Genomic DNA, 12,063 nt, shown 5'->3' on the forward strand with positions numbered 1-12,063 from the left:
GTTTCCGAAGGCGGAGGAAGCGCTGAGCCCACACCTCCTCGTCCCACCCCCTCCCCCCGGGTGCTGGCTCCATGTCTGTGTGACCGGCCCCAGGGGTAGAGTCCAGGCCCGACGCGGGGCGGGCCGGCGGCGGCGGCGGCGGCTGAGGTGAGAGGCGGCGGCGGCGCGGGCACCCGGCCCCCCAGCGGGAGGATGAAGCGGCGGAACGCCGACTGCAGTAAGCTCCGCCGCCCCCTAAAGCGGAACCGGATCACCGAGGGCATCTACGGCAGGTGAGCGGCGGCGCCCCCGCCTCCGCCGGCGCGGGCCCCGCGGCCCCCGGCCGTCTCTGGAGGGGCCGAGCCCCGTTATGTAACCCCGACTAGGCCTCACGCCCTTGCCGGGGGCTCCCCGGAGGAGCGCTGCCCATGGGGCCCCGGGCGGCCCGCCGGGGTCCGCCCCGAGGGCGCGGGGCGTGGCGAGGGCCGCCGGCCGGGCTGGGAGGGCGCGGCGGGCGCGGGCTGAGGGAGCCGCCGCGCCGCCGTTGGGACTGTCCGGGCTCCGCCGAGGGGGAGGGGCGGTGACCCCCTCCCCATCCGCGCCGCCGGGCCCTCGGGGCTGCTCTAGGGGCTGACGGGCCTCCGCTGGTCCCCCAGCCCGCTCCGGCCCGGGAGTCGCCGGCCTGAGTCGGGAGGCGCGTAGACCATATGCATTGGTGCGGGGGAAGGCTGACAAAGTTGGGAGCAGACAGTGGCCCCGCGGTCCCTCTGCGGACTGGGCAGGTGGCCACGTTGCCCCCTTTCGCCTTTTACTTCTCTTATGGGATCTCAAACTTGGCACCGAGGGCTGAAGCCGATACCCCCAAATCATGGCCTGTGGCCCCGCTCCAGACTCAGAAGGAGTGATGATCATTTTCTCAGCAGCATTATTTTGACAATTTCAAGCAGATAGTTTTCTTCGATCCCTTTAAAAAGGATTTTCTCCAAACTCGCGTGGTTTGTTGTTGTTGTTTTTAGTTTGTTTTAATCCTCCAAAAACAAAGTAGTGTCCCTTTAAATAGAAATTGAATTCAGGACTGAGGGGTAGAAGGACAACAGGTTCATGGGGCAACTTAGTGAGAATCCCAGCTTCCCTAAGCAACATTTGTGTAGGACTGTTATTTTCTGGTTCTCACAATGTTAATTCTGAATGGTACCTGCCTTGATAAAGAAATGATTTCAGAGGAGAAGTAATTAGTTTACAAAGGAGAATTCTCAGGATGTGCCTATAAGCTTAATTGAGTCCTGGTGGTGCTTTACAGTTTAGCTCTTCTAGCTGTGGGACTTAGAGAAATATGTGAGGTAGCTGATAACACCCAAGTTGCCTTAGCATAGCTGTACACCTTGCACATGCTACTGTTTACACATTTAGAATGATTCCTTTCCACAAGCAGCTGACCGATGTAAACATTGGGTGTTTTTTTTATTTCAAGCTTAAAAGGGTTAAGAAGTCAGTTGAAGTAAAAAGTTTTTAGATGTATCCTTATGTAATGAGCCATAGATCATAGGAAGAGTTCATTCATTACACAAATATATGTACTATGTGCCAGGCCCTGTTCTAGCTAGTAAGGGTGCAGCAGTGAGTAAAACAGGCCAAAATCCATGCTGAATTAATCAAACCTGGCCATTTAAACTAAAACTGTAAAAGCAAAAACCATTTTTCCTACAGATTTAATGGGTGGGGGAAGTTCTCTTCAAGTTACACACACTATAATTCTTGAATAAAGGAAGGGTTTTCCCCCTGACTATCGAAAAAGATATGAACAATTTAATATTAATAGTGACACAAGAATAGAAAAAGCGTATTAAACAGAGTTGGTAAAGCAAGGACAACCGTGCCATTTGAATGGCTGCTATTTACAGTAACATATGATGATGTGCTTCTGTTTATAGTGAGAAGATTGGGAATCCCATATTGTTTACATGTTTTCTGTTGTATTTCAACTTCTCTGGTATTTGAACAAATATGCCCAGTTTAGTACCTGCCCCATAGTAACCACTCAATCTGTGTGCATCAATGTGAAGAAGTGAATTTATTGTCTAATGAAGGTCTATTATTTTACTGATGAACTTTTGGAATTTGAATTTTCTTACCCTAAGGGTTAATAGTAAATGCCCTATGCAAGTTATTCAGAGTTTCATCTGTAAAAGTTTAAAAAACCAACAGTACTTCAGCTCTCAAATATATTTACTCTTCTCTATTTGGCATTCTTTAAGTTAAAAGTTAATAAAAAACTTAAATATATTTCTACTTTCTTTTCTCTTGGAGCATCATATATCACATGAGCGTTTCAATTCACTTATCTGTTTCTTAGTTTATATTATTGAGTATTATATTATGGAGTATTATGGTCTGAAGAACAAGACCATAGTGTTGGGGTTTTTTTTTTGCAATTTTGTTTTTAAAAAGATTTAGAAAATTTCCAGTTATTTCTAAAGCAGACAGAATGAGTGGGCTAGTTACAAATTAGGTGTCTGAGGATTTGTGAGTATCAAATTTCTGTTAATCATCACATTTAAGTCTACACTAAATTGTTTTTCACACCATTGCCCATTTTGTTTCTCAATGTCTGGCCAATTTTTGTCTCACTAAATAGAGAGCTTTGTTTTTTTCTCAGGCTCTATTGACAGTTTTGATAACCACTACCTACTGTTTCACAGCATAACTTTTCATGGACTTATTATTTTCATGTTCTCAGTCTGCACAGCTCTCTGAGCTTGGCGTAGCAAGGAGGCAGCTGTGGTGAAGAGAGCGCTGGACTGGGAGTGTCAGGAGACCTAGGTTCAGGCTCAGTGTCCCAGCTCTGCCATGTGGGATAGGCAGGGCATCCACCGCTTTGAGCCCCTGTTCTCTCACCTGTCGAGTGAGTTTTGAGGACTGAGAGAAAATAATGTACAGTTTGTGAAACTCTGTAAATTCTATCATGCAAACATTATTTAGCATGTAGTTGTTATCGCAGTTTACCATATTTGTTTTATTTTTAAGGAGTCAGGAAAGACCATAAGGTTTGGTACAACTATCAAGCAAAAGTTGAGTAGTCAAAACAAGGGGTCAGTTTCTGCTTGGTCTTGCTGAAAAAAAATCCTGTTGCTGAGATGCTTTTAATCATGGGCTCCAATCCAGCAACTGTGACTGAGGTGATTGTCAAATGATATCATTATTGTCATTATAATGGCTGTGGTAGAATTCTGTTTCAGGGGCAAGATAGATGGAAAATGGATTTTAACATTATGTTAATATTACCTACATTTATATATATGCCCGTCATTTGAAAACTAAAATGTATAGAAATACGTTATTCTGGTCAAGTTAGTAATCAAAAATAAGAGAAAGGAAATAGGAATGGTGATTATTTTCTTTTATATTATTATGAGCTAAAATCAATGTCATTTTCAAAAAATCTGAGCCAGTATAGAGCCTGACAGAGAATAGGAATTCATTCCTCAGTAAATGTTGAGCAAGTGAATTAGTAAATAAATGAATATAAGCCAATCCATTCTATTCATTTAAGAACCTGTGTTGTTTTGGTAATTATGGAGGATACAAGATAAGACATGGTTCCTTGTCTTCCAGGAGTTTACAGTCTAGGAGGCCATAATAATGCCCTCTTAAATTTGTACAGTGGTTTTGAGGTTCCAAAGAACTTTGAGTTCTGTTCAAGTAAAAATATTTTAGTTGAATTAAATTTTCGCTTGCTGTTTTAGTGGTTCACCTGATGGATTAACAATTTTGCCCTGTACTATTTTATGATGAAGTACACAGTTGCCACTATGTGAGGGAATATGTATTTTCTAACTGAAATGAAATAGATATGAAAGTACTTTGGAAATTATGAAAAAAAGTTATTAATAAGAGAAAGTAAAATGAATAACTCTACCTAACTATAACATTTCAGAGGTCCTCGGGTTTTAGGGCAGTGACTCTCTCCCTGTGTCTGCCTTCACACACGCACCAGACGCTCCCAAAAGTAATATCTCATTACTCCATGCACTGATTCTCCAGGTGAAGTGGGGTTGGAGTGCTATGTAGATTTTAAAAAGCTTAAGGGAATTCCGGGTGGTTCATTCACCTTTCATCTTGCCAGGCTCCCTACTCCCTCTCCTCCCCTAGTAGGAAGATGAGGAGATAAGGTGTGGTGAGTAGAAGACAGAGGCAGACACATTTATGTTTAAAGTCTCTGCAGTTAAAATTGTTCCTTACCCAAGTAAGTAATATAAGAATTTTAAGTAAGGCAGGTGTTTTAAGCTTCAGGAAGTTATTTTATAGCTTTGTTACTGGTGGTTGAAGGAAGCACTCCTTCACTGGTGGATTTATGGATACTTCCTGTCATGGTGTGCTGGGTTCTCCTTGTAGTATGTTGCCTGAAGTTTAAGCAGTGTAGTACTGTACCTGACTTTTACATTTTAGGACTCGGGACTTCCTGGTATATACAGTACCTTTTCCCATCCTTATTTCAGAGAGGAGTTTTCTGGCCTTTGACTTTCTAAATGGTCAAAGTTTACATACTTCTCAGCTTCCTAATTTCCTTTTTCAGACCCTTGTCTAAATAATCTGATCTCCAGAGATTTCACTTCTCTGCTTTTCCTGCCCACCTTAATGATGTTTCCTAAGCCTGGTTTTAGACTCCTTTGGGCTATGCTTACTAAAGCCACTGGAGGCTGGCATGACCCTTGGCTGCCTTGAGTGTACATGTGTTCTGCAACTGAAACCCCAGATACCAGTGTTGCAACCTCACAGCCTAAAAGCATTTTGGTAATCTTGGTAGGCCTTAACTTCAACTATGCTGGACTTGACATAAAAGTGATAAATGCAATATTGTTTTAGAGGGGTATTGGGGAGGGGGGTAAGTACAATGGAGAAATTAGAAATTGAAATGTTTTCACTCACCTCTAGTGAGGTGTTCAGCTGAACCCTTGTATTTGTAGTTTCTGTGAAATACATTGAAACAAATCTGCCACACTGGAATTTTGTACTTAATTTTTGCTAGTAGTATACTACCTTAAAAAAAAAAGTCCTTTCCTCCAGTTTTCATTTATGATTCTTCTCGTCTGAGCATTCTTGGCAGTTTCATTTCATTAGATGTTTTGAAAATCCCTTTAAGTTGCTGCTGTGTGTTGAGGCAGGGAAAGGAGGGAATGTGATCTATTCCAGATTATTGGCTTAAAAACTTCCTGTTTTGTTAATGATACTCTCCTTTTCCTTCACATTGATACCTCGTGGCTTTTCTTGAACCTCACTAGATTTGGAGACTGATTTTAATGGTAGACTTAATAGCTTATTATTTTCACTTTCTTGCTATATACCTATATATTGTAGACCCAATCCATGTTCTGTAAGCACTTTTATTTCCAGAGTCTTTTTCTTTGGCCATTTCTCCCAGATTTCCTCCATATTAACCCTTTGGGGTTTTATGTGTATGTATGTGTGTTTTGTTTTGTCATTTTCTAGGCTACCATCCAGATGATATACTTAAGGGGCTATAACGAGATATAACACGTATCTTGTGGAGTCTGGAGGGTCAGATAGAAATTTTATAAACTTAGTTGAGATCAAAGTGAAATACTATAATTGGATTACTTTTCTTCATGAAATTTAGTGTGCTCTTCAAATATAGTTTTTACTTTATTCTCTAGGCTTCCCAGATTTGGGTGTAATTATTTTACTTGGATAGTTTTCAAGAAATAAGTCCAGAAGAAAAATAAGTTCTCTGCTCAACAAGCTGCATAAGTAGAATGGTACTTACCAACAGTAGAAACACATATCCTCTGCTGGACTTTTTTTTTTCCCCATCGTGGATTTCTTCAAATACCTGAGGAGTGACTATTTCCTCAAGGTCTCTCACCTTCAGGCATATGCATTCTGGTAATGGAAACTTTAAAAAATGTAATCAGCTGTTAAAGTATATTCTTTGAGGCTTTCTATCTTTATTTTGGCATTTAATTTAACTGACATCAAATTGGCCTCAGCTCATCAACCTTCTCAGATGACTGTCATCCCCAGACTTTGAAGCCCCTTCATAGCACTGGCTTTCATTCCTTTGTATTTTTTCCTCTGCTGCCCTTAAGGATGATATGCTCACATTGACTCACGGGGTTATAACATCAGAAGTAATTTATCCCTCACCCCATCTCCTCTGTTGCCATTTCTGTTTTACAGGTTTTGCATTTAGTGGATTGAAATGGTGCACCTAGTCCACTTCAGGTCTATCCATAGAGATCACTGACTCATTAAGGCTGTTTGGGATCTGTTTCCTACCCAGAACAGGGGAGGTGGCTAGAAATAATCTCGTTCTGTTTTTAAATTATATTATTACTTTGCTCATCTTCAAAACACTTTTAAAAACCAAATAAGCTGCTCAGTACTAAAGTCAGTACTTTGCCATCTTATAGTGAGGTCACGAGCTCTGGAGAAAATGGGGGCCATGTTCATGGTCAAACAAAAACTCCTGTCTCAGATGAGAGAAATACTAAGGCTGGAGTCTTCTGTCTCAGGTGTAATAAGTATTATTTTCTTGTCTTTTTCTAGACTTGACAAACTATACCTCATGGTTCATTGTGTTTTTGGCTTTTTAAAAAATGAGTTGTCTTTTTATTTTTAAATTACATGTTTCTCTTTTACAATGACCATTCTATGAGTATGAATATTGTTGGAAAGCAGTCTTGAATTGTCCCATCTTTTGTGCCATAGCTGTTTCTGTAAAGAGCATTTGACTTTTTAACGTCTTTTTCTGCAGAGCTTCATAGTGTGTTTACAAATTCATAGTTTATGAATTAAGGTACTGAGTGTTTATTCTTTCATAAAGCACATCTGCTCATTTTTTTAAAACTTGGTTCTCTTGGAGAATTAAAGAATTATGTAACTTGGGGGCTTCCCTGGTGGCGCAGTGGTTAAGAATCCACCTGCCAATGCAGGGGACACGGGTTCTGTCCCTGGTCCGGGAAGATCCCACATGCTGCGGAGCAACTAAGCCCGAGCACCGCAACTACTGAGCCTGAGCTCTAGAGCCCGCAAGCCACAGCTACTGAAGCCCACGTGCCTAGAGCACGTGCTCTGCAACAAGAGAAGCCATCGCAATGAGAAGCCCGCGCACCACAACGAAGAGTAGCCCCTGCTCACGACAGCTAGAGAAAGCCCGTGCGCAGCAACAAGGACCCAACGCAGCCAAAAATAAAATAAATAAATAAATAAATAAATTTATTTTAAAAAAAGAATTATGTAACTTGAATATGTATACACAAAGGGATATAAAGATGGGAAATAATATTTATCAAACATTTAGTAAGAGATGAGAAAGTCCAATGTGATGGATAAGCATATGGGCTTTAACATCATATGAACTTGTGTTCAATTAATGTCCCCGACACTAGTTATTTGATCTTGAAGAAGTCATCTACCTGCTTTAACCCTCAGTTTTCTCATCTGTAAAATGAAGATAGTAAATAATATTACCTACTTTATAGGATTGTTATAAGGATAATTGAGATAAGTCACGTAAAATACTTAACATAGTGCCTGACACAGAGCTGCTCAAAAAGTTGTTTGCTGTTACTATTATAATTTTACCTTCATTCTCTTATTTAGTTCCAGTAAGGATATTAGCTTCAGTTTCACAGGTGAGGAAACTGAGATTACAGGAGGTTTCACCACTTGACAGAGACCTCTATCTGCCTTACCCCAAAGTCTGTCCTCTTTTTGTTTTACTTTTTGTGCTACTTCACCCTTTCTGAACGGTGTTTATGTGTAATAACTCTTATGGTCCTCTCAAACTCTCTACTACATGAAGGACAGGTGTCATTATCTTTATTTTTCAGGTGAAGCAACAGGTACCAGGAGTGTCTTGTGCAAGGCCATTAATCTTTTTTCCTTCACAAAATGAGAATCTCTTTTCCATTAAATAATCCAGTATAGGTGTGACAACGATGCAAAATGTGATTCTGGACTGGGATTGATTGATCAATGGATCAGTCTATCTATCTGTTGCTATAAAGGACATTAGTGAGTTCATTACTGAAATTTGAATAACTTCTGTAGATCAGATAATAGTACTGTATCAGTGTTAATTTCCTGATTTTGATAATTGTGCTGTGGTTATATAAGAAAATATTCTTGTTTTCAAGAAATTAGGGAGTAAGGGAACATTATGTCTGCAAATTATTTTCAAATAGTTCAGGAAAAAAACTATGTATACATATATAGGGGGAGAATGATAGAAACTTGAGAAAATGTTTTATCATTTGTGAAATCTGGGTGGAAAGATATAAGGGAGTTCTTTGTATTATTTTGGCAGCTTTTCTGTAAGTCTAAAACTATTTCAAAATGAAGAGTTAAGAAAATAAAAGTAATACGTGCTTGTTATAAAAAATTAAAGCAGTATGACAATGTGTAAGTATAACATAAAAGAGCTTAGTCCTCTTGCTCTGGAATGAGCACTGTTAGATAATTTATAAGTATGGTTTCTTCTTTGATCCATATAAACAAACATATATATTTCTTTCTTAACAAAAATAGAACTCTGTTTTACACAAAAGTTTCTTGGTTTTTCTCCTTATTTAATCTTGTGTCCATTTCTTTACATAGAAATTTATTTATAATTTTTTAGCAGCAACACAGCAGTGCATGTAGAATTCACTCTGTTCTCTGCAGTCTCCTGACTTCCATTCCTGTGCTCTTTCAACAGTGTCCTGCAGCCTGTTAGTTCCCTGTTCCTCAGGTTTCTTTCCTATAAAATGATAATAACTGCCTTTCTTATGTCATAGTTGTAAGGATAAAATGAGATAATATGAAAGCTTTTGGAAGAGTTACACAAGTGCGATATAAACATAAGGTATGATTAGGTAGATGATTATTACTATTAAAGATATGAAGCATAATACTTGATTCGTTTATAAAATGAATTTCTAATGCTTGTACAATGTTAACACAATTTTTTAGGGCCTGTGGGTTGTCTTCTTTCTCCTGATGTCTTCTTTACCTCTTTTAATCCCAAACCCCATAGAGTCCGCACTATTAACAGTGTTTTTGAAGCAGAAATTCTAAAACTTTAAACTTTCCAGTTGCATTAGGTTACACTACTTGTTCCTGATATCTTAATAGTCATATAGTACTTTAGAAAACTACTATACAACACAATTCTTAAAAGCTTTTTTAGTGATTTCCATTCTAGGGTTTTTTTCTTTTTAAATTGGACATACTTCACACTGTTAGATTTGTCATTCCAGTGGCTGTGTATGTATATAAGTGTGTGTGTGTGTGTGTGAGTGATTGACTCTAGAATGGTTTTCTTTGCAGTCTGCAGGAGGCCCAGAATAGAAAAGAAAAGTACAGAACAGCTTAGGTCTTCTCACGCTGCTCCCCTTTTCTGGATTTTACACAAGGATGTGGTTGCAGAACGTGGCAGTGGTTCTAGTCTTGAGGCTCATGCACAACTTTCTGTAGACCACTGTTCCTCAAATTTTTTGTCTTGGGACCACTTTATACTCTTAAAAGTGATTGAGAATCCCAAAGAGCTTTGGTTTGTATGGGTTATATCTAAAAATTTTTACTGGATTAGAAATTAAGACAAAAATTTTGAATAATTACTAGTTCCTATAAAAATAACAATAATAAATGCATGAGAAGAGTGGTGTGGTTTTACATTTTTGCAGGTTTCTTTAATGTTAGGCTCAATAGAAGATACTTTGAGGACCCCCACAGTAGTCAGAACCAGTGGCAGGTAGGCTAAATGGAGTGATAGTCTGGCATGAAGAGCAAGGCTGATAAGATTTCTTTCTTCCTAGTGGAAAAATAGTGAGAACAGATTGGGAGCAGGTGCATGGTAATCCTTCAGGCAGAAGCTGTATTTGTTATCTTTGTTGGTGTTGCTTTGTTCAGTCACCCTTCTTAGTCACCTGTGCATCATCTTTCCCTCTACCTTCACTGTAAGTGTGTGCTTTGATAAAAGCCCTACTATTGGTCCTAAACATTCTTATGCATGGCAGGTCATTCATTCAACAACTATTTGTTAAGTTTCTCTGGTGTGCAGGGTTCTGTGCTGGGCATTGAGAATAAAGCAGGGAACAAAATGGGCAGCTCCTTTGTTCTTCTTGTGGACTTTACATTTAAACAATTAGTTATACAAAATGTTATTTAATTATAATATTCTTGTGGTACAGGATGCTGTATGAACATATAATGGGGTAACAGTCTTTACTGTGGGGTCAGGGAGGCCTTTTTTGAAGAAATGATGTTCATGCTGCGTGCTGAAGGATAAGTAGTAATGGAAGTGCTTCATTTAGTTAAAGTTGTATTTAGGTTAGGATCTTGTCTGTGACTCAGAAAGAAATGTAGAAAAATGGAAGAATTAACCCTGAACAGTTGGAATATTCCCAGTTGAGGGATGGACAACTAACAGTTTGGAGATAAGTACTGATGATCTGAGTAGATCGTTGTCTTCTTTCTGAGAAATTGTGGAATTCAGTGGAAGTTCTATGACTATGAGAAGTTTATGCAATAAACCAATACTTCTCAAATTTTAATGTATGCACAAAGGGTCTAGGGATCTGGTTAATACACAGCCTTAGATTAAATAGACCTGGGGTGGGCCCTGAAATACTGCTTTCCTGAAAAGCTCATACATGATGCTGATGCTGCTGGTCCATGGACCACACTTTGAGTAGCAAAACTGTAATTACATATAATAAGCCTTTGCAGGATACCAGCTGGACAAGAGGCTGGGCAAACATTCTGGAGGTGATGTCCAATAGGGAGACGTATTCAATAACAGTAGAGACAAAGCACTTTGTTTCAAGAAGTATCATGCTACATACTGAAAGGTAAAAGGGATTCACAGTTGCTGTTACGGAGAGGACAGGAAAGCTGGGGATTGTGATAGGTGACTACTAGCACAGCCAGTGAAATGTTCCACAGACTCATTTCTGTGGCGAGGCCCAAGTGAACTAAATGGCCATTAGTCTGCCTAGGGAAAAGGTCAGGTACTGAGGATTGATGGCCACCCTGTGGTAATTATATGAGCTCCAGAAAATGATCTAAGTGACAAGCAGCTAGAGATACTAGAGAGAAGGTGCACTTTACATGGAAAAAGAAGAATGTTCAATACTACTTCTCATTAATCATAGGTGATTAATCCATAGATGGAGGGCATTGCTAAGTAGATTCAATTTTAAAAAATGGTTGTAAATGGCAAGGGTAGGAATAGAATGGGGAGTTCTATTGGGAATGGAATGGGAAAAAAGAATCCCATAGTTAATATCCACTGTGAAAGAGTCCACCATTAAGCCTAATGTTTGCATATCTCTTCTGTATTTCACTGGCAGCCAGAGTAGAAGCTAATCAGACCATCAGAAGACATTATTGGTCTGCCCTTCTTTCAATATATTATTATGGAAAGTATCTTTTTGTTGCAATTATGCTTTAAATTTTTGTTCAAGATATTTTATAGTAATTAGTAAATTTATTTGGATCAGAGAATTAAAGTAACAGCAAGTTAGCCATAAGTCATATTATGAACTATATATATAAAAATATTTTATATTTAATCATATTTTTGTCATGGTTTAAAAGAAATATTTTGGAATGTTAAGGGTTTAAAACCCTGTCTAGGGACTTCACTGGTGGCACAGTGGTTAATAATCCGCCTGCCAACGCAGGGGACACGGATTCAAGCCCTGGTCCGGGAAGATCCCACGTGCTGCAGAGCAACTAAGCCCATGTGCCACAACTACTGAGCCTGCGCTCTAGAGCCCACGAGCCACAACTACTGAAGCCCGCATGCCACAACTACTGAAGCCTGTGCGTCTAGAGCCCGTGCTCCGCAACAAGAGAATCCACCACGATGATAAGCCCGTGCACTGCAATGAAGAGTAACCCCCGCTCGCCGCAACTAGAGAAAGCCTGCGTGCAGCAACGAAGACCCAATGCAGCGAAAAATAAAAATAAATAAAATAAATAAATTTATTTTTTTAAAAAACCCTGTCTAAAATTTTCTCCCCCTTTAGAATGTCATCTCTTTGGATTTGGCAAAATCTTACGACCTTCAGAGTATGGAAG

The 12,063-nt window shown here is 39.7% G+C and overlaps 1 protein-coding gene across 1 annotated transcript in view; it reads left to right on the forward strand.

The window, feature by feature from the left end:
* Positions 1-12,063, forward strand: part of MACO1 (macoilin 1) — a 55,114-nt gene continuing 43,051 nt past the window's right edge. The window contains 1 exon segment of the mRNA XM_036853583.1: positions 1-272. Coding sequence (XP_036709478.1) covers positions 193-272 — 80 coding nt within the window. The 5' untranslated portion in view covers positions 1-192.

This window comes from Balaenoptera musculus, chromosome 1 (genome assembly GCF_009873245.2).
Source record: "Balaenoptera musculus isolate JJ_BM4_2016_0621 chromosome 1, mBalMus1.pri.v3, whole genome shotgun sequence".
In the NCBI taxonomy this organism is placed as follows: domain Eukaryota; kingdom Metazoa; phylum Chordata; class Mammalia; order Artiodactyla; family Balaenopteridae; genus Balaenoptera; species Balaenoptera musculus.